Source organism: Schistocerca nitens, chromosome 8 (genome assembly GCF_023898315.1).
Source record: "Schistocerca nitens isolate TAMUIC-IGC-003100 chromosome 8, iqSchNite1.1, whole genome shotgun sequence".
NCBI lineage: Eukaryota > Metazoa > Arthropoda > Insecta > Orthoptera > Acrididae > Schistocerca > Schistocerca nitens.
Window position 1 is genome coordinate 555,511,727 of NC_064621.1, and position 18,570 is coordinate 555,530,296.

The 18,570-nt window shown below is 39.6% G+C and overlaps 1 protein-coding gene across 2 annotated transcripts in view; it reads left to right on the forward strand.

Annotated features, from left to right (window-relative positions):
- LOC126198741 (protein AMN1 homolog) overlaps positions 1–18,570 on the forward strand; it is an 80,983-nt gene that overhangs the window by 42,770 nt on the left and 19,643 nt on the right. For both annotated transcript variants that reach the window (XM_049935291.1, XM_049935290.1), the window contains exon 4: positions 16,592–16,757. In XM_049935291.1, the coding sequence (XP_049791248.1) occupies positions 16,592–16,757 (166 nt within the window). The remainder of the gene's footprint in view (positions 1–16,591; positions 16,758–18,570) is intronic.

The window sequence follows — 18,570 nt, forward strand, 5'->3', positions numbered from 1 at the left end:
AGGACGCCTACAGAGATGATGCTCTGAGCCGCTCAACAGTGTTCGAGTGGCCCAAGCTGTTCCAGGAGGGGCAGGAGCTCGTCGAAGACAACCAGTGCGCTGGTCACCCATCAGCTTCAAGGATTGAAGGATCACTCTCCCTACAGTCCAGATCTGTCACCAGCGGACTTCTTCCTCTTTTCCCCAGCTCAAGGAGGACCTCAAGAAATTCTGCTTTCGCAACCAACGGTTGCTTCGTCAGGAAAGAGGGAAGGAGAGGGAAAGATGAAAGATGTGGGTTTTCCCTCTCCTTCCCTCTTTCCTGACGAAGCAACCGTTGGTTGCGAAAGCTAGAATTTTGTGTGTATGTTTGTGTTTGTTTGTGTTTGTTTGTGTGCCTGTCGACCTGCCAGCACTTTCATTTGGTAAGTCACATCATCTTTGTTTTTAGATATATTTTTCCTACGTGGGATGTTTCCCTCTATTATAACCATCTATATATATGTAATCAGTCCTATTACTTATTGGTCACACCCTGTATTTGGGGTCAGCACAAACTGACCTAGTGCTTCATCTGTCAATCAGTCGTCAAGCTCAGATTTTCTGCCTCCCTTTTGATTTCTGTCATCCCCAATATCTCTGCCTTCTCTTTGCAGTTTTTATGCAGAAAATATAAAATTATCTCTATAAATGTTTGCCAGGTAATGAAGGTGGCTAAAAAATGTTATCATGACGTACGTAACGTGCTATGATGCCTGTTGAAATTAAAATTATATGTAGCAGAGTTATTGTTATTTATTTGGTTTTCTAATTACCGATTAAAATTTTGCCTCTCACACGATTTCCATTCTAAATGGGAAGGAATTTTTTCTCCTTTTGTTCGTAGTGGTGAGCTTAATTCTTCAGTTTTCTCTGTTTTCAGCTGCTCAACAGAACACTCTACTGAATATTCTCATTTGTTATTGCATGTTATTACATGCTACTGTATTATGCTGCAAAGATACTGCTGGCAGAGACGCACTCAGCACTTGTCCCAGAAAGAAAAACTATATATGATACAGCTCTAACAGCCAAGTTGTGTGCAGGGAGGGCAGTAATGGGGAAGGTAGTGAGACTAGCTTATAGCCTATCCTCCATGTTATTTAGTGTGTTCATTGGACAGCCAATAAAAGAAACCAAAGGTAAGTGTGGAAAAGGAATGAAAGTTCGGGACAAGACACAAAAACTTTTAAGGTTTGTCCATGACGTTGTCATTATGGTAGAGATAACAAAAGACTTCCAAGAGCAGAGTTGTGGATAGTGCCTTGGGGGGGGGGGGGGGGGGGAAGTGTGTATAAGGTGAATGTAAATAAAAGTAAAATAAAATTATTTGAGTGTAGTTCCCCTAAATCAAGCATGCTGAGGAAATGAAATTTGGAATTGAGATGCTGAAAGTAGTGGAGAAGATCTGCTCTTGGTGGTGCAAAGTAACATACCTAGCTGTGCCAGATGTAAAATGCAGGCTGGCAACGGCAAAAAAAGTTTCATGAAATAGAAGAATTTGTTAACATAAAATATAAATTCAAGTGATAGGCAGTATTTTCTGAAGGTATTTTCTCTGGAGAGTAGCCAAGAAGGGAATACAAGCTTTAGAAATGTGTTGTTACAAAAGAATGCTATAGATCAGATAAGTAGATCAGATATCTAATGAAAAAAATTTATGGCACAGCTTGACTAAAAGAAGGAGTAAATTGGTTAGATATATCCTAAGCCTGCAAGATAATGTTAACTAGTTAGTGTGGGAATAAAACTGGTGGCGATTAAGACTTGACTTCAGTTAACAGTTTCAAATCGATGCAGGTTCTACATCTACTTCTGTATTCCACAAGCCACCTTATGGTGTGTGGCAGAGGTATCTTCTGGTCCCTACATGCCCTAATTTTTTCTCATTTTCTGATCATGGTTGTATAACAAATCAAATGTGAGGTAAAGGAATGTGTTGTCCAGCTCTTCTTCGAACACACACTCACAGAATATCAACAATAAACCTCTTCATGATATACAATGCCTCACTTGTAACATTGGCCACTAAACCCTTAAACCAACCAAGTGCATCTAGCCCCCTCCCCCTCCCCAGTTTTTTCCCCATATCAAATTGGTAATGAGGAATTTTTCAGCCCCAGCAACACCATCATCTGCCCATTCCCCAACCTCTCTCAGTTCTTATCCCACCATTTGGTGACAAGTAAATGTTTTTACTGGCTTCAGTGCTGCCTTTACAAGTTTCGTCTCACCATTGGCGACAGCTTCTCTGTTTTGCACAATCATTTGAGTATGAGTAAACATTTTCACCTACTCCAGTCCCACCTTTCCAAGTTTCGTCCTTATCAGTTGGCGATAAGGAATTTTTTCTCTCCCTTCGATACAAGACAGCAACCTGTAAACCTTCAACACAATTGCATCTTGCAGGTGGCTCAGGCATTGTTTGCCATAACAGGCACAAGTGCCTGAATGCTGAACACTGATCTGTGCTTGTCCTGCATGTTCGTAAATCTACTGTACAACAACAGCCGCATGCCGATTTGTTGTCCATGGAGTCTCTTCTAGCCACCACGAGAGGCGTGAAGTCTGCTGCTGCCAGTAGAGCACACTTCCGTGACCACAGCGCTGTGATCATGGGGAATATTTTCCTACAACACGTCACACACCTGCCAGCAGCTAACTCTGAATCTGTGTGCCATGACAGTATCTAGGCAGGCGTTCAACCTCGGATCAGAGTTTCGTCTCAGCTGTCGATCTAGCTGCTCATTCTAACTCTCTGGACCAGGTGCTGGCTGCATCTGCAGTCCGTCAGTCTCACAAAGGAATCGTCGCTGGACAGTCGCCATGCCGTGTTTATCTTCTAATCTGTACTATGGTTAGTTCAGTGGCTTTTCTCCCTTCAGGCTATGGCCTTATGCCAATCAAGTGCATCTACTCTTCCTTTGCCAAGACTCTGACTGATTGTGTCGTTCACTAACTTCTTAACATTCTAAGTGCTCCTGGACTTTAACCTTTCTGTTAGTCACTTTGCCCTTTGACCACTTAATCATTATGTGTCTTTCTTGTTTGGGACTCAAAGTACCAGACGAACTTTCATTTGAATTTAACCTAACACTCCATGACAGGGACTTGCGTTCTTTAATATTCAAGTAAAAAAATGCAGCACTTGTCCCTCTCACACTAACAGACAAAGAGAAAGAGGAAGGATGAAGAATTTATGCTGAACTACCGGATAGAGTCAGATGTGATGCCACATTTCTGTCAAATATTATTGTTGGTGATGAAAGCTGTGCTACCAGTGTGATCATTACATGAACCATCAGAGTACTGAATGGCAAAGTCTTGGATCTCCAGCCTTGAAAAAAGTCAAACGACAACCTTCAAGAACGAAGACAATGTCGATTGCATTCTTTGATTAGTAAAGGATTAGTTCACCATGAGTATTTCTTCCATGTCAAACAGCAAACCAAACTGTTTACATCAAAGTCTGGAAATGTTTGCATCGGGCAAATCAGTGTTTCCGTCCTGAATTGTGGCTTACTCAGGAGTGGTTCTTACTGTATGACAGTGCAAGGCCCCATACTGCTTTATCTGTTACCAAGTATCTGGCTAAAAGTTCTGTTATTGCCATCACACATCCACCATATTCGCCAGACCTCTCACCTTGCGATTTTTTCATGTTTTCGTGAGTGAAAAAGCACCTGAAAGGTGTCAATGAGCTGTGACAAATGAGCTTACAAGCATTGCAGTTGAAAATTTCTCTGCTTGTTTCGAACACGTTTAGAAATGTTGGCAACTGTACATAGATAGCCAAGGGGACTACTTCAATGGAGCTAGGATCATTACTTTGTAAATGATATTTTCTATTTTTTTTATTTTTTTTAAAAAACCAGTTCTGGATTTTTTCTGACAAAGGAAGTATCATGTTGCTTCCTGGAGTTTATCAGTAGTTTAACAATAGTGGATCTCCTCATTTGTTTACACCCAATATGTTACATGTGTTTGTACTTAGGATCAGCTACCAGTCCCTGTGTGAATCGTCGTTCCTTTTTGCAAGTCTTCCTGCATTTCACCAAAGTCTTCTGACATTACAACCTTCCCACAGACAATTAACATAATCCATGAGTAGTCTCACATTGCCTTTAACATTTACCAGTTGATCATTAATATAAATTGTAGGTGGAAACAGTCCTATCACACTTCCTTTGGGAACTCCTGAAATCACCTCTACCTTGATGATTTTCTTCCATTAAGAATGACTGTTGAGTTCTATCTGCAAAGAAGTTCTGAAGCTAGCCGCAAATCTACTCTGGTACCCTGTAACCTCATATTTTCATCACTAAAGTACAATGCCTTCCAGGAGTCAAGGACCATGTCATCAACTTGGGCATATTTGTCTGTGTCATTCTGGAGTTCAAGAATGAGCAGAGCAAGCTGATTTTTTGCAAGATCTCTGTTTTTGGAATCCATGTTGATTTTTAGAGAAGAGATATAACTTGACAAAAAAATTGACATCAGCATTATATGCCTGTAATTAAGTGCATCTGTCCAAAAACCTTTCTTGAAAATACGTATGTTCTGCACTTTTTCTAGTCACTAGGCATCTGTCATTGCTCATGCAACCTGCGATAAACTACTGCTAAAAGGGAATTAAGTTCTTACACATAACCTCTGTAGACCCTCACAGGTATTTTGTGTGGTGCAGATGCTTTCACACTTTTGAGCAATTTTAGTTGATTTCCTATTCTGCTGTCACTTACCTCAATATCTGCCATTTTGGCTTTCTTAGGACGGTTGAAATAAGGATCTGTATTACAGTCTTCTGCCATGAAGTAATTTGGAAAGACTGAATCAGTATTTCAACCTTCTCCCTGTCATCCTCCCATTTTGTTGCCATTATGATCATTGAACTTGTCAATATTGTCACTGAACAGTGGAATAGTTGGTTTCAATCCACTTAACGACTTTACCTGATACCAAAACTTTGTAGGGTTTTTAGTGAGATCATTTGACAAAATTTTGCTTTCAAGTTCATTGAAAGCTTCTCATATTGCTCTCCTTACTCTTCTCATTTTCGTGTCTTTTAGCTTATATCCAAGCTAGATTGTAACGTTGCTTGATTGGAGATGAACTTTCTTGCTTTGGTAGCAACTTTCTGATAATGACTATTGAACCATGTGGGGGTCTTTCTCATCCCTCACATCCTTGAACCATAAATATTGGTCTCAGGCATATTGTGCAATGTTTTTGACTTTTATCCATTTGTGCTCTACATCTTTGTCCTCAGAGCTGATGGTGGCTACTCAGATGTGTCGCAATTTGTATCCTGTCACTCTTACTAAGCAAATATATTTTCCTGTTTTTCTTAATATCCTTTGTAACACCCATAGTTGATCAATGCTATTGGAGCCTTATGATCGTTGATGACCTCCTCTACATTAGCCGATTATGAAAGTTTGAGCCCGTTAGTTACTAGGAGGTCTAAGGTGTTGCACTCCACATTAGTTCTCCCTGCCTGCTCAAGGTAATTTTCAGAAAAGGCTTTCAGAGCAAATTAACCCTTGTTTCTGATGCCAGTTGTTATTGGATGACTCTCTTATTCTATTGCTGGCAAATTGAAGTCAATCCCTACTACAGTAGCATGATCAGGAAACGCAATCGCAGTCTCCAAGTTTTCCCCAAAGTGCTCTGGCAGTACAGCTCCATACTCAGGTGGTCTATGAGAGCATCCATTACCATGTTTTAATCACTTACGGCCTATCCTTGCAAAATATTTTACAAACTGAATTTAGGATTTCACAGCTATTCACTTCCAGTTTGCACTAACTTCCTTTTTAGTACTACGTGGCCATTATCATCATTAATAAGCCATAGTATTTTCTTTCACTACATTAATATTTTATTTTTCCAATCAGCAAGGATGCTGCTCTGAAAGCAATGTTACTGATATGTCTTTGGTTTCAGTAGGCAATTCATTATTAACTGTAAGGAGAGGCTCCCCTAACCTTAAAACCCTCAGGTGGACATCTCATATATGCAACTACTTGATTAGCCACTCCCTTTGTGTAGTGAACATCTGAACCACAGTTCTCCAACAGGTAGTGGTTGTTGAGAAATTTGGATCTTATATCATTGCAGAATTGTCTGAGTCTGTAGTGTGACTTGGCACCAAGCCAGAGGACTTGGTATCATGCTGCAAATTGAGTTTGCACCCTGCATGTGATGCCAGTTTACTTCACTGATCCATTCAAGCATCTAAAGAAACTGAGTGTGTTCTTGGAACCGAGATGACAAGCATCATTCATACATCTTCCTTATGCTAATGCAGTTTTTCCTACGTCTTAGCATAGACGTTGAAAAGTGTTGGTGGCAAACTACACCCCATTGACTATTAATCAACTGTGAATGTTTCAAAAATATGAAAAAGTTTTCAGATATATCTAACCAGTCACAAAATTTTTGTTGACAACTAAATTATTTACGTAGTGACATGTTTCGAAGATTATACCTCATCATCAACCTATTATTAGCATTACAAAAACATGTAACACATGCTTGTACAAATACTAAAGCTTCTTTAAATAACTGCTGTGATCGTCCTTTAAGGACAGAGAGAGAGAAGGATAGCCAAGTAAGAGTTGTAGTATTGGTCGTCTGTTCAAAGAAGGGCAGCACGTTTTGTTTTATCGCGAAATATGGGAGAGAGTGCCACTGAAATGACACAGGTGAACTAAAAGAAAGGCGTTTTTGTTGCGGCGGAATCTTCTCACAAAATTCCAATCACCAACTATCTCCTCTGAATGTGAAAATATTTTGTTGACACCGACCTACATAGGGAGAAATGATAAAATAAGAGAAATCAGAGTTCGTACAGAAAGATATAGGTGTTTGTTCGTTCCACATGCTATACATGATTGGAATGATAGCAAATTGGGAAGTGGTTCGATGAACCCTCTGCCAGGCACTTAAATGTGATTTGCAGAGTATCTATGTAGATTAGATGTAGACATGAAAACTTTATAAAATGGTCACTCACTTTGTTCTTGTGGAATGGCAGTTTTCTTATGATGTGTTGAGGCATCATTATTTCCACGGTTCTTTTGGACTTCTTCACCACACACAAACTTTAGTACGGTGTTTTTTAAGTTCAATATACAAAACAAATCAATAGCACAGAAACACAATTTGGCGGTCAAAACAAGGTTAGTTTCTTTTTGACTATCGATATGTCAATCCTGCTGTAGCATTGTCTTCTGAATGTCTTGCTATTGATGTTGGTTGGTGTTATACATTACAAAATGAATGACTGTGACAGTTTAATATAATACAAGGGACAGTATAAATACTGTTTATTTCAGAATTACAAAGATATTTCTGGGATTTATGATAACATTGGTGTCATGTAATTACTCTTCTAAGAGTACTGAATTAAATTCGTAAAGACGTGTGGATTTTTGAACTCAAACTGACAACACCAGGATCAAAATATTGATAGTCAAATCAAAACCAGCCTTGTTTTGACTGCGACTGCCAACTTGTGTTTGCACTGCTGATTTGTTTTGTGTAAGTTCCTTTAGGAACACCATTGTGAAGTTTGTATGTGGTGAAGTCCAGAAAAACCATGGAAATAACATCTACATCGATACTCTGCAAATCACATTTAAGTGCCTGGCAGAGGGTTCATCAAATCACCTTCACAATTCTCTATTATTCCAATCTCATGTATTGTGTGGAAAGAACAAACACCTATATCTTTCCATACATGCTCTGATTTCCCTTATTTTATCATGGTGGTCGTTTCTCCCCATACAGGTCGGCGTCAACAAAATATTTTCGCATTCAGAAGAGAAAGTTGGTGATTGGAATTTTGTGAGAAGATCCCTCCACAGCAAAAAAGTCTTGTTTTAATGATATCCATCCCAAATCCTGTATCATTTTAGTGACACTCTCTCCCCTATTCCGCCACAATACAAAGCCTGCTGCCCTTCTTTGAACTTTTTCGATGTACTCCGTCACTCCTATTTGGTAAGGATTCCATGCCGCGCAGCGGTATTCTAAAAGAGGATGGACAAGCATAGTCTAGGCAGTCTCCTTAGTAGATCTGCTACATTTTCTAAGTGTCCTTCCAATAAAATGCAGTCCTTGGCTAGCCTTCCCCACAACATTTTCTGTGTGTTCCTTTCAATTTAAGTTGTTTGTAATTGTAATTCCTAGGTATTTAGTTGAATTTACAGCCTTTAGATTTGACTGATTTATTGTGTAACTGAAGTTTAACGGATCCCTTTTAGCACTCATGTGGATGACATCACACTTTTTGTAACTTAGGGTCAATTGCCAAGTTTTGCACCATGCAGATATCGTTTCTAAATGGTTTTGCAATTTATTTTGATCTTCTGATGACTTTACTAGTCGATAAACGACAGCATCATCTGCAAACAACCTAAGACAGCTGCTCAGATAGTCTCCCAAATAGTTTATGTAGATAAGGAACAGCATAGGGCCTATAACACTACCTTGGGGAATGCCAGAAATCCTTGTGTTTAACTTGATGACTCTCCGTCAGTTACTATGAATTGTGACTCCCCTGACAGGAAATCATGAATCCAGTCACATAACTGAGATGATATTCCATAAGCACACAATTTCACTACAAGCCGCTTGTGTGGTAAAGTGTCAAAAGCCTTCCAGAAATCAAGAAGTACAGAATCAATATAAGATCCCTTGTCAGTAGCACTCAACCCTTCATGCAAGTAAAGAGCTAGTTGTGTTTCACAAGAACGATGTTTTCTAAATCTGTGGTGACTGTTTGTCGATAGACCGTTTTCTTCGAGGTAATTCATAATGTTTGAACACAGTAGTGTTCCAAAATCCTGCTGCATGTCGATGTTAATGATATGGGCCTGTATTTTAGTGGATTACCCCTAATACTTTTCTTGTATTTTGGTGTGCCTTTGCAACTTTCCAGTCTTTTGGTATAGATCTTTCATCTAGCGAATGATTGTATATGATGGTTTAGTATGGAGCTATTGCATCAGCAAACTCTGAAAGGAACGTAATTTGTGTACAGTCTGGACCAGAAGACTTGCTTTTATTAAATGATTTAAGTTGCGTCACTAGTCCGAGGATACCTTCGTTTATGTTACTCATGTTGGCAGCTTTTCTTGATTCGAATTTCGGAATATTTACTTCGTGTTCTTTTGTGAAGGCACTTCGAAAGGCTGTGTTTAGTAACTCTGCCTTGGCAGCACTGTCTTTGATAGTATCTCCTTTGCTAGCGTGCAGAGAAAGTATTGATTGTGTCTTGCCTCTAGCATAGTTCACATATGACCATAACCTCTTTGGATTTTCTGCCCGGTTTTGAGAGAGAGTTTCATTGTGGAAACTATTATAAGCATCTCACATTGAAGTCTGCGCTAAATTTCAATGCCTCAACACATCACAAGAAAAATGATACCCCATAAAAGAACAAAGTGAGGGATAATATTATAAAATTTTCATGTGAATGGAAGACCAGTACACAAAGTGACATCGTCTCTTACCAGGTTATCCTTCTCACACTTCAAAGGATTGTCACACCAGTCATTTAAAGAAGCTTTAATATCTGTACAAAGGTTTTAAATGTTCTTGTAATGCCAATCTAGCCTGATGATTAGGTATAATCCTCAAAACATGTCACTAAATAAATAATTTAGCTGTCAACAAATTTTGTGACCGATAACGGCATTTGAAAACCTTTTAAAACTAAAACCTTCTGTGACAACGCTTCCCATACCTGCCTACTTATTGAAACTTACTGCTAACATTTTTTGTCTTGCGTACTTTTTCTTTATCAGTCTTCTGTGTATGTGCTTATTTTTGACAACTTTCCGTGTACAGTAAGAGGCATGAAGTATAAAGCAATGAATGGGCACAGAGAGAATACAGAAAATTATCCCATACTTCTCCTTTGGAGTGGTTGTTATCCTTTGAAAAGGAAGAAACACACACACACACACACACACACACACACACTCTTTTGTTGAGGGATTAGAAGGGATCTTGATGGGGTAGGACGTTTAGATGCATACAGATGCCGGTTAGGGACTACTAGGAGGCACTGTGAGAGAAGAACACGTATTGCAGTAGGAAGGTGGCAGAGACATATATGGAAAGATTAAAATGGTTGATTTAGGTTAGGATAAAATAGTAACAGAGGGCGTGGGTGGCTGGTGTTGGGACACGGGTTAGGAGTTAAACTGGGAGAGAAAAGGGGAATGAGAGGGGGGGGGGGGATGCAAGCTAGTGGAGCTGAGGATGTGCGATTGCAGGAACAGAGAATGTGTTGCAGTAGGTTTAACAAATGCACAGTTCAGAAAAGCTGACATGAGGGGCAGAAACCAAATGGTACACATTGTGTACCTGCTTAGTGCCTGACCGGTGTCTCTCTTAAAGTTGTCACTCAGTCTTAAGTTCAACTGCTTTCTGAATCACAGAGCCCCATTAGTTCAAAATATGAACCAAAATCCCTATCTGCTCAAACATAAATTCCTTTTGGAATGGTTACAGGTGTGGTTTCGATTTAGTTATGACATGTTCCACTCTTTGGATGGTCTGTCGCCCATTTGATATACATGCCACCTTTTACCTTATAATTATCTTCTGGTCACTATTTCTGAAGTTGCATTATGTAGTTGACCTGCTATGCAATGCCACTGGACAGTGATATGTAATTTCTTCAACTTCTGCCAAGGGTGGGCGCTGAAAAAGAGCTCCAATCTATTCTAGCTACTAAATGATGCAAACAATTTTACGGTAACCCTTCTGTATTGTAATGTCTTTGTGAAATGATTCTGTGCAATTGTGGGTGACCAGATCTCTCTTAATAAGAAGCTACACACTGAGCACAACATGTGTTTATCTACTGATTTGACATTTCAGAACAGCTGTTCGGGCATCGACATTGTTGCCCACTTCCTTTGCTCCATGGCTTCCAAGGCACCACCAAGCCATGACACCAAAGCATAAATGAGCCTCCACGGCAGGTGGAGACGTGCACCCATCATCATGCCTTATCAGTGATCTGAGTTGCCATCTTTTAAATCCACCTGCGCATTTGGAAAACCAGAACACACATAGTGGGATGTCCAATGCTTAAGAACTACTGAAACATTGTTTTCAGTTTATACAAACATCTTTTGCTGACATAAGTGGTTAGAATTGGAACATGTTACTCCTTGGAATCGACATGTTTCACCACATTGTTCATCAGATGTTGCGCTAAACATCTCCCCAACCCAGATATTTTTGTCTTCTGTTTGGTAATATCTGGAAATAAGATTCATTGTTGAATAAGCTACATTTTTTTTCTGAAGGATTCTTGCAAAATTGTTTTAATATCAATAATGCTTGAGTCACAGGATTCTCGTAGTTTATAGAATACTGTAGCTGCAAGTCTTAACTTTTTAAATGCAGAACATGAGAATATGAGAGGTTTTTATTATTATTATTATTATTATAAGGAGACTGCTAATTTTGTGGGAGTTGCCTCTGTTTTATGCTCTGTACTTGAATTGTCTAAATTTACCTTGGGTGTAGTGTTGGGAAGGAGCAAACTGCCACAATTTGTTAACATTACATAGTGAAACTTAAATGTTGAGGATTACAATTTTATCTTGAAGTCAACAAAGAGAGGACGGCAGTTTTCCCTTGGCTCAACACTGCAGAGTATTCTAACTGTGGTGATACAAAATCTTCTGGCTGTTAGCACGAAATATCCAGCTCCCGCAGCCAAGTTTTCAAGCTGTCACTCATGAGACCACTACTGTGAGTAATTTCCTATTATTGTTTTGAGAGTTTAGTGTTTTAGTGAAGTTTGATTGAAATTGAGGTCAGCTCCAGGTAAAAGCTACGAACACCAAATTATGTTTGTGGAGTTAGTGATTGGAACAGTAGTTTTCGAGTTATTCATGTTTATTTCCATTTTTGATCAAATCATTGTAGGTTATCTAGTATCAGGTTTTACTCACCATATAGCGGAGATGCATTAAATTAAATTATAATTTTAAATTATTTACAAGGTTTGTCAACTACAAGGGGTTGTGGGGAAGGTTTGGAGGTTGTTGTAGAAGTGGTGGACAGTGGTACTCAGAGGCGGGATAAATTATATATATATATATATATATATATATAAAGGGAAACATTCCACATGGGAAAAATATATATAAAAACCAAAGATGCTGTAACTTACCAAACGAGAAACCGCCAGTATGTTGTTGTTGTTGTTGTTGTGGTCTTCAGTCCTGAGACTGGTTTGATGCAGCCCTCCATGCTACTCTACCCTGTGCAAGCTTCTTCATCTCCTAGTACCTACTGCAACCTACATCCTTCTGTATCTGTTTAGTGTATTCATCTCTTGGTCTCCCTCTACGATTTTTACCCTCCATGCTGCCCTCCAATACTAAATTGGCGATCCCTTGATGCCTCAGAACATGTCCTACCAACCGATCCCTTCTTCTAGTCAAGTTGTGCCACAAACTTCTCTTCTCCCCAATCCTATTCAATACCTCCTCATTAGTTATATGATCTACCCATCTAATCTTCAGCATTCTTCTGTAGCACCACATTTCGAAAGCTTCTATTCTCTTGTCCAAACTAGTTATCGTCCATGTTTCACTTCCATACATGGCTACACTCCATACAAATACTTTCAGAAACGACTTCCTGGCACTTAAATCTAAACTCGATGTTAATAAATTTTTCTTCTTCAGAAACGCTTTCCTTGCCATTGCCAGTCTACATTTTATATCCTCGCTACTTCGACCATCATCAGTTATTTTGCTCCCCAAATAGCAAAAACTCCTTTACTACTTTAAGTGTCTCATTTCCTAATCTAATTCCCTCAGCATCACCTGATTTTATTCGACTACATTCCATTATCCTCGTTTTGCTTTTGTTGATGTTCATCTTATATCCTCCTTTCAAGACACTGTCCATTCCGTTCAACTGCTCTGCCAAGTCCTTTGCTGTCTCTGACAGAATTACAATGTCATCGGCGAACCTCAAAGTTTTTATTTCTTCTCCATGGATTTTAATACCTACTCCGAATTTTTCTTTTGTTTCCTTCACTGCTTGCTCAATATACAGATTGAATAACATTGGGGAGAGGCAACAACCCTGTCTCACTCCCTTCCCAACCACTGCTTCCCTTTCATGTCCCTCGACTCTTATAACCGCCATCTGGTTTCTATACAAATTGTAAATAGTCTTTCGCTCCCTGTATTTTACCCCTGTCACCTTCAGAATTGGAAAGAGAGTATTCCAGTGAACATTGTCGAAAGCTTTCTCTAAGTCTACAAATGCTAGAAACGTAGGTTTGCCTTTCCTTAATCTAGCTTCTAAGGTAAGTTGTAGAGTCAGTATTGCCTCACATGTTCCAATATTTCTACGGAATCCAAACTGATCTTCCCCGAGGTCGGCTTCTACCAGTTTTTCAATTCGTCTGTAAAGAATTTGCATCAGTATTTTGCATCTGTGATTTATTAAACTGATAGTTCGGTAATTTTCACATCTGTCAACACCTGCTGTCTTTGGGATTGGAATTATTATATTCTTCTGGAAATCTGAGGGTATTTCGCCTGTCTCATCCATCTTGCTCACCAGATGGTAGGGTATGGTCAGGGCTGGCTCTCCCAAGGCTGTCAGTAGTTCTAATGGAATGTTGTCTACTCCCGGGGCCTTGTTTCGACTCAGGTATGTTGATAGACACAGTAAAAAACACACAAACACACACACAAATTTCAAACTTTCGCAACCCAAGGTTGCTTCATCAGGAAAGAGGGAAGGAGAGGGAAAGACGAAAGGATGTGGGTTTTAAGGGAGAGGGTGAGGATTCATTCCAATCCCGGGAGCAGAAAGACTTACCTTAGGGGGAAAAAAGGACAGGTAAACACACACACACACACACACACACACACACACACACACACACACACAACCATCCGCACATATACAGACACAGGCAGACATATGTAAATGCAAAGAGGTTGGGCAGAGATGTCAGTTGAGGTGGAAGTACAAAGGCAAAGATGTTGAATGACAGGTGAGGTACGAGGGGCGGCAACTTGCAATTAGTGGAGGTTGAGGCCTGGTGGGTAACAGGAAGAGAGAATATATTGAAGGACAAGTTCCCATCTCCGGAGTTCTGATAGGTTGGTGTCAGTGGGAAGTATCCAGATAACCCGGACGGTGTAACACTGTGCCAAGATGTGCTGGCCGTGTACCAAGGCATGTTTAGCCACAGGGTGATCCTCATTACCAACAAACACTGTCTGCCTGTATCCACACTTCTGAGTGTCCACTGGATGGCCTGATCTCCTACTTGGAAACCTCAAGTAACAGGAAAAGGGACAAGAGAACAGGATCACCTAGACAACAGAACAAAAGAGAAGCATAACTAGAAAGGAGCCCATCAAGAATTTGAGAAATAACTTGTCAAGGTTTTAAATTCATAAAACAACAGAAAAGAGGAAATTGCAGTGAGGATATACCAGTGTTTGGGAGCAAGGGAGTTAATTAACAGTGAAGCTATGCCGAGTCCATGTCACTCAGTTCCCTGTTCTGCGGAGGTTTACAAAGTTATGGACTTACAATATCTTCATCCAAGCCACAACGTGTTTTAAAAGTAATTTAAAATTTTTACAGTGCGATTCGGACTCTGTATCTGCAGACTTGTACTGTGTAGACACTTTAAAGTAATTATGTCCCATGAACAATGCTGACAAACTGTAACTTTCAATTGTGTGTTAGCCTTCAATTTTGAACAGTTATATTGAGTTACGATTTCAAATAACTTTGATTAGACATGTTCAAGTGTGGTACTATGAACATTATTGTATGCATTCTGCTCTATACTATAAAATTATGTGGCAGCACAAATGCATTTAGGACATTTGAGAGAGTGTGTGTTTCAAGGTGAGTGAACATTTCAAGAACTGTTACTATTTTTCATTCTTCAGCTGATGGGCTGTAGGATTTTTATAGATTGTATATTGAGTTGTTCTGAGTAAGAACTCACACATTCTGTAGAAGAATATGTGAGCTGATCGATCATAAACTGTGTTTTCCATTGCAATGCTATGTGATTATCTGCATCCAGTTCAATAAATTTTAGTGCAAATTTGGATGTGCTGGTGGCTAGGCCAATTCTTCCTACGTCTTTGCCATAATTCAGGCAGCATATATCACACACATATGGGGAGTTGAAGATGAACTAAGAGAATAAGCATTTATAAGAGCTACAACTGCACCCCTCCCCACTACCTTATTTTGTATCTTTAGACTGAGTAAGGTGGCACAGTGGTAAGACAGTGGCTCAAGTTCCCATCCAACCACCTGCATTTAGGTTTTCCGTGACTTCCATAAACTGTTTAAGGAAAATGTTGGAATGATTCTTTTGAAAAGGCCATGGCTGATTTCCTTCCCCAACGTATCCCAGTCCAAGCTTGTGCTCCTTCTCCAGTGACCTCTATGTTGACAAAATGTTAACTCCTAATCTTCCTTATTGAATTGTTAGAATGTCTGTAACATGGATGACTTGAGTGTCCCTATAGCAACAGGGTGCACAAAATGACTGAAAGAAGCTGAAGTAAGCTGTGCTTAGCTACTCATCAGTGGCTAAACCTATTAGTTTGTGCACCATATAGGACACTTGTGCTGCTTTCCTGCAGAAACGGTAGGACACTCATACTGCTTTCCTGCAGACACCGGTAATGTGTTGTCCTTAGTACAGATTTTAAGAAGTATATATTCCTAAAAGTTTTACTGATGTGCTTTCTATGTTCACAGTAGCTGAAGCAGATGATGATGTGTTCCTTTCTGGGTTGCAGAGCAGTTTGTTAGATGCAAACCAGTTAAAAGCTAAGAGCCTAGGACATCCAGCATAGGATGATGCAACTCTGTTACTCTGTGATGTGCATTAACTGATGTTGTATCACCTGCAGGGCAGAAAACTGACTGCTGCACTACATAACTGGATAAATAATTTGTTGCAGCTATGAAGAAGAGCAGGCTCAAGACAGCCCTGGTGCACGTGTTTTTATTTCATTAACAGCAGAATGCCTGTTGTGGCTGAGACAAATTGCCTCATGCATACAAACTGCTGAGGATAAGTTATATATCCCACAGTTTTCTAGCTGCGCACAGTAGTAACCTATCTGGATATTAGTGAATTAGCACAAAGCAACAGCAGCTGAGCTTATATTAGTGAAGTAGTAATTAGTATGCCAAAGCAAAAGTTGCTGAATTTAGCTGTCTTAGAACCTCTGTAATATGTTCATGGTATTTTTAAAAAAATTGTCATGATTTCCGAAAACTTGAAAACATTCTGTACTATACATTGTCTCATATGCTATGACTGGTTTGTTACATTTGCTGTACAGGTGTGGCTATAGAGCTATAATGACGCGTTGTGTGATTTCTGTTTATGGATTCATATGAATTCCGTGTAAGAGAAAAGAAGGCTTCATCCAGAAAGTGGGATTTCTATGTTAACAGATGTTAGATTGTTTGCTATTCTGTTTTAGGATAGAAATAATGGATATAACTTACATTGCAGGTGACTGATGCAGGCGTGATAAGCCTTGTATCTGGAGAGAGCCGTGAAACTCTTTCAGAATTTCGCTTGGAAATGTGCAAAAAGGTTACTGATGATTCCATCGAAGCTATCATTTATAACTGCAGAAATATTAAGTACTTAGTCTTTCATGGCTGCTCTGTAATAGGTGGGTAATTTTTTCCTTAGTAAAATGCAAAATACATATTTGAACATCTGTTCATGCTCATTTCTCTCCTCCCCTTTTTTTTAGCTTATATACTTCTTGAAATGCACATATTAACTTTGTGTGTGTGTGTGTGTGTGTGTGTGTGTGTGTGTGTGTGTGTGTGTATATGTGTCTTTTGGTTTGGTGGGGGTTGTGGATGTGGGTGATGGTCACCAGTTTTCTGACTGACTTTATGAGGCATGCTCCCATTTTATTTCCTCTGCCAGACTCTCTGTCCCAGAGTAGCACCTTGTTGCAGCAGCCTGACTTATCTATTATCTAATAACCTGTTACCTGTTGTCTGCTATTTTGTATGCAATGGTGAGGTGAGATGGACTACAGAGTTTGTGTGGCAACTATTGTCATAGATAATGTGGATGGGAGCAGGAATGATTAATGAAATAATTAACACAATAAACAAAATATTTACCTAACTTGTATTTCTCCGTGCGAATGAAGACATTACAAATAATGCAGTAAGAAACAGAGTCCAACTATTACAACAGTAACAACGAGGAATCAGAGCTGTGACTAGGTGGCATCTGCATAGCTTCATGTAGCAATGTGGCTCCGAGCACAAGTGGGCTGAATAGCTGCTGCTGGTTGTCCTATATTGCGGTGGCAAAGGACGCTCAAAGTACAGAGCTGCTGAAGGTGTGGCTCAGCGGGCGCACACAATTGGATCTGCCAGATCGCCCTCAACTACTACCGTTGTCAGGAAGAAACTTGCAATTCCGTTGCTATGATGCCCATGGGGTGGTATCGACACATGATACTACATTGTGTACATTTTGTTGAACTGACTGCTTTATAATCGACAGTCTTAGTGGAATGAGGCTGTATCCCTCAAAAGTGTAATTCTGAGATATTTAGCATTTAATTACATTGCCTATACCTTTATCAAAACAATAAGTATCAGAAAATGTTTTATGAAATAAACTATGTAGGTTCTCTATCAACTTGCTGCAAATACGGGACAGAATATGTTGATTGTTGTTGTAAAATCTTTCACATTAACACCCGGTAGATTAATATGTTTGCCCATGTGAAAGTGAGGCTTTTCAGGAGCCCAGTACAAATAGTTGTGGCAGTTTACAGGAACATTCAGTTTGAATTGTGCCTCATCAAACCATCACTGCAAACTTTTCATCCTCACAAAGCATGCCGTCAAACCCCTCGCAGTACTCCATCCTTTGATCCGGGTCATCCTCATTCGTAGCATGCCGCTATCTTGGAAAGTACACTTTCCACTTTGCAGCCTTCAGAATTCGTCGTATGCTTGATCAGCTTACCCCCTTTTCATGTGCACCCTGCTTCAGATTTTTGAGGTGACTACTAAAATGTTGCAACACAGCAGTGCTGGAAGCTGGACTGTTGATGTTTTTGGTCGGCCAGACCTTTCCTTATGCACTTCCTGAACAGTTACATTGGCTTCAAATTTATACTGAATACAGTAAATTGTTGTAGGTGTTGGTGGATTAGTTCCATACATATTATGCCATTGCTGTTGTGCCTCTATCTTGTTTTTGTACTTCCAGTACCACTTCAATATGGCCTTGCATTGCTCAAACAACAGTCTTGCTTCATTCATTGCTGCACTGTCATCTGCTGGAAAACACACACCAGTATCTGTTGAGAAAACAATGAACTATGCTACCATGCAAAATGCAACAATATGTCATTTTGTTCCAAAGACATTAACTATCAGAGTGTGTGTACATTTTTCTGGACCTCTCTGTATATCACACATTTTGGAACCTTTGATGGGCCTTAG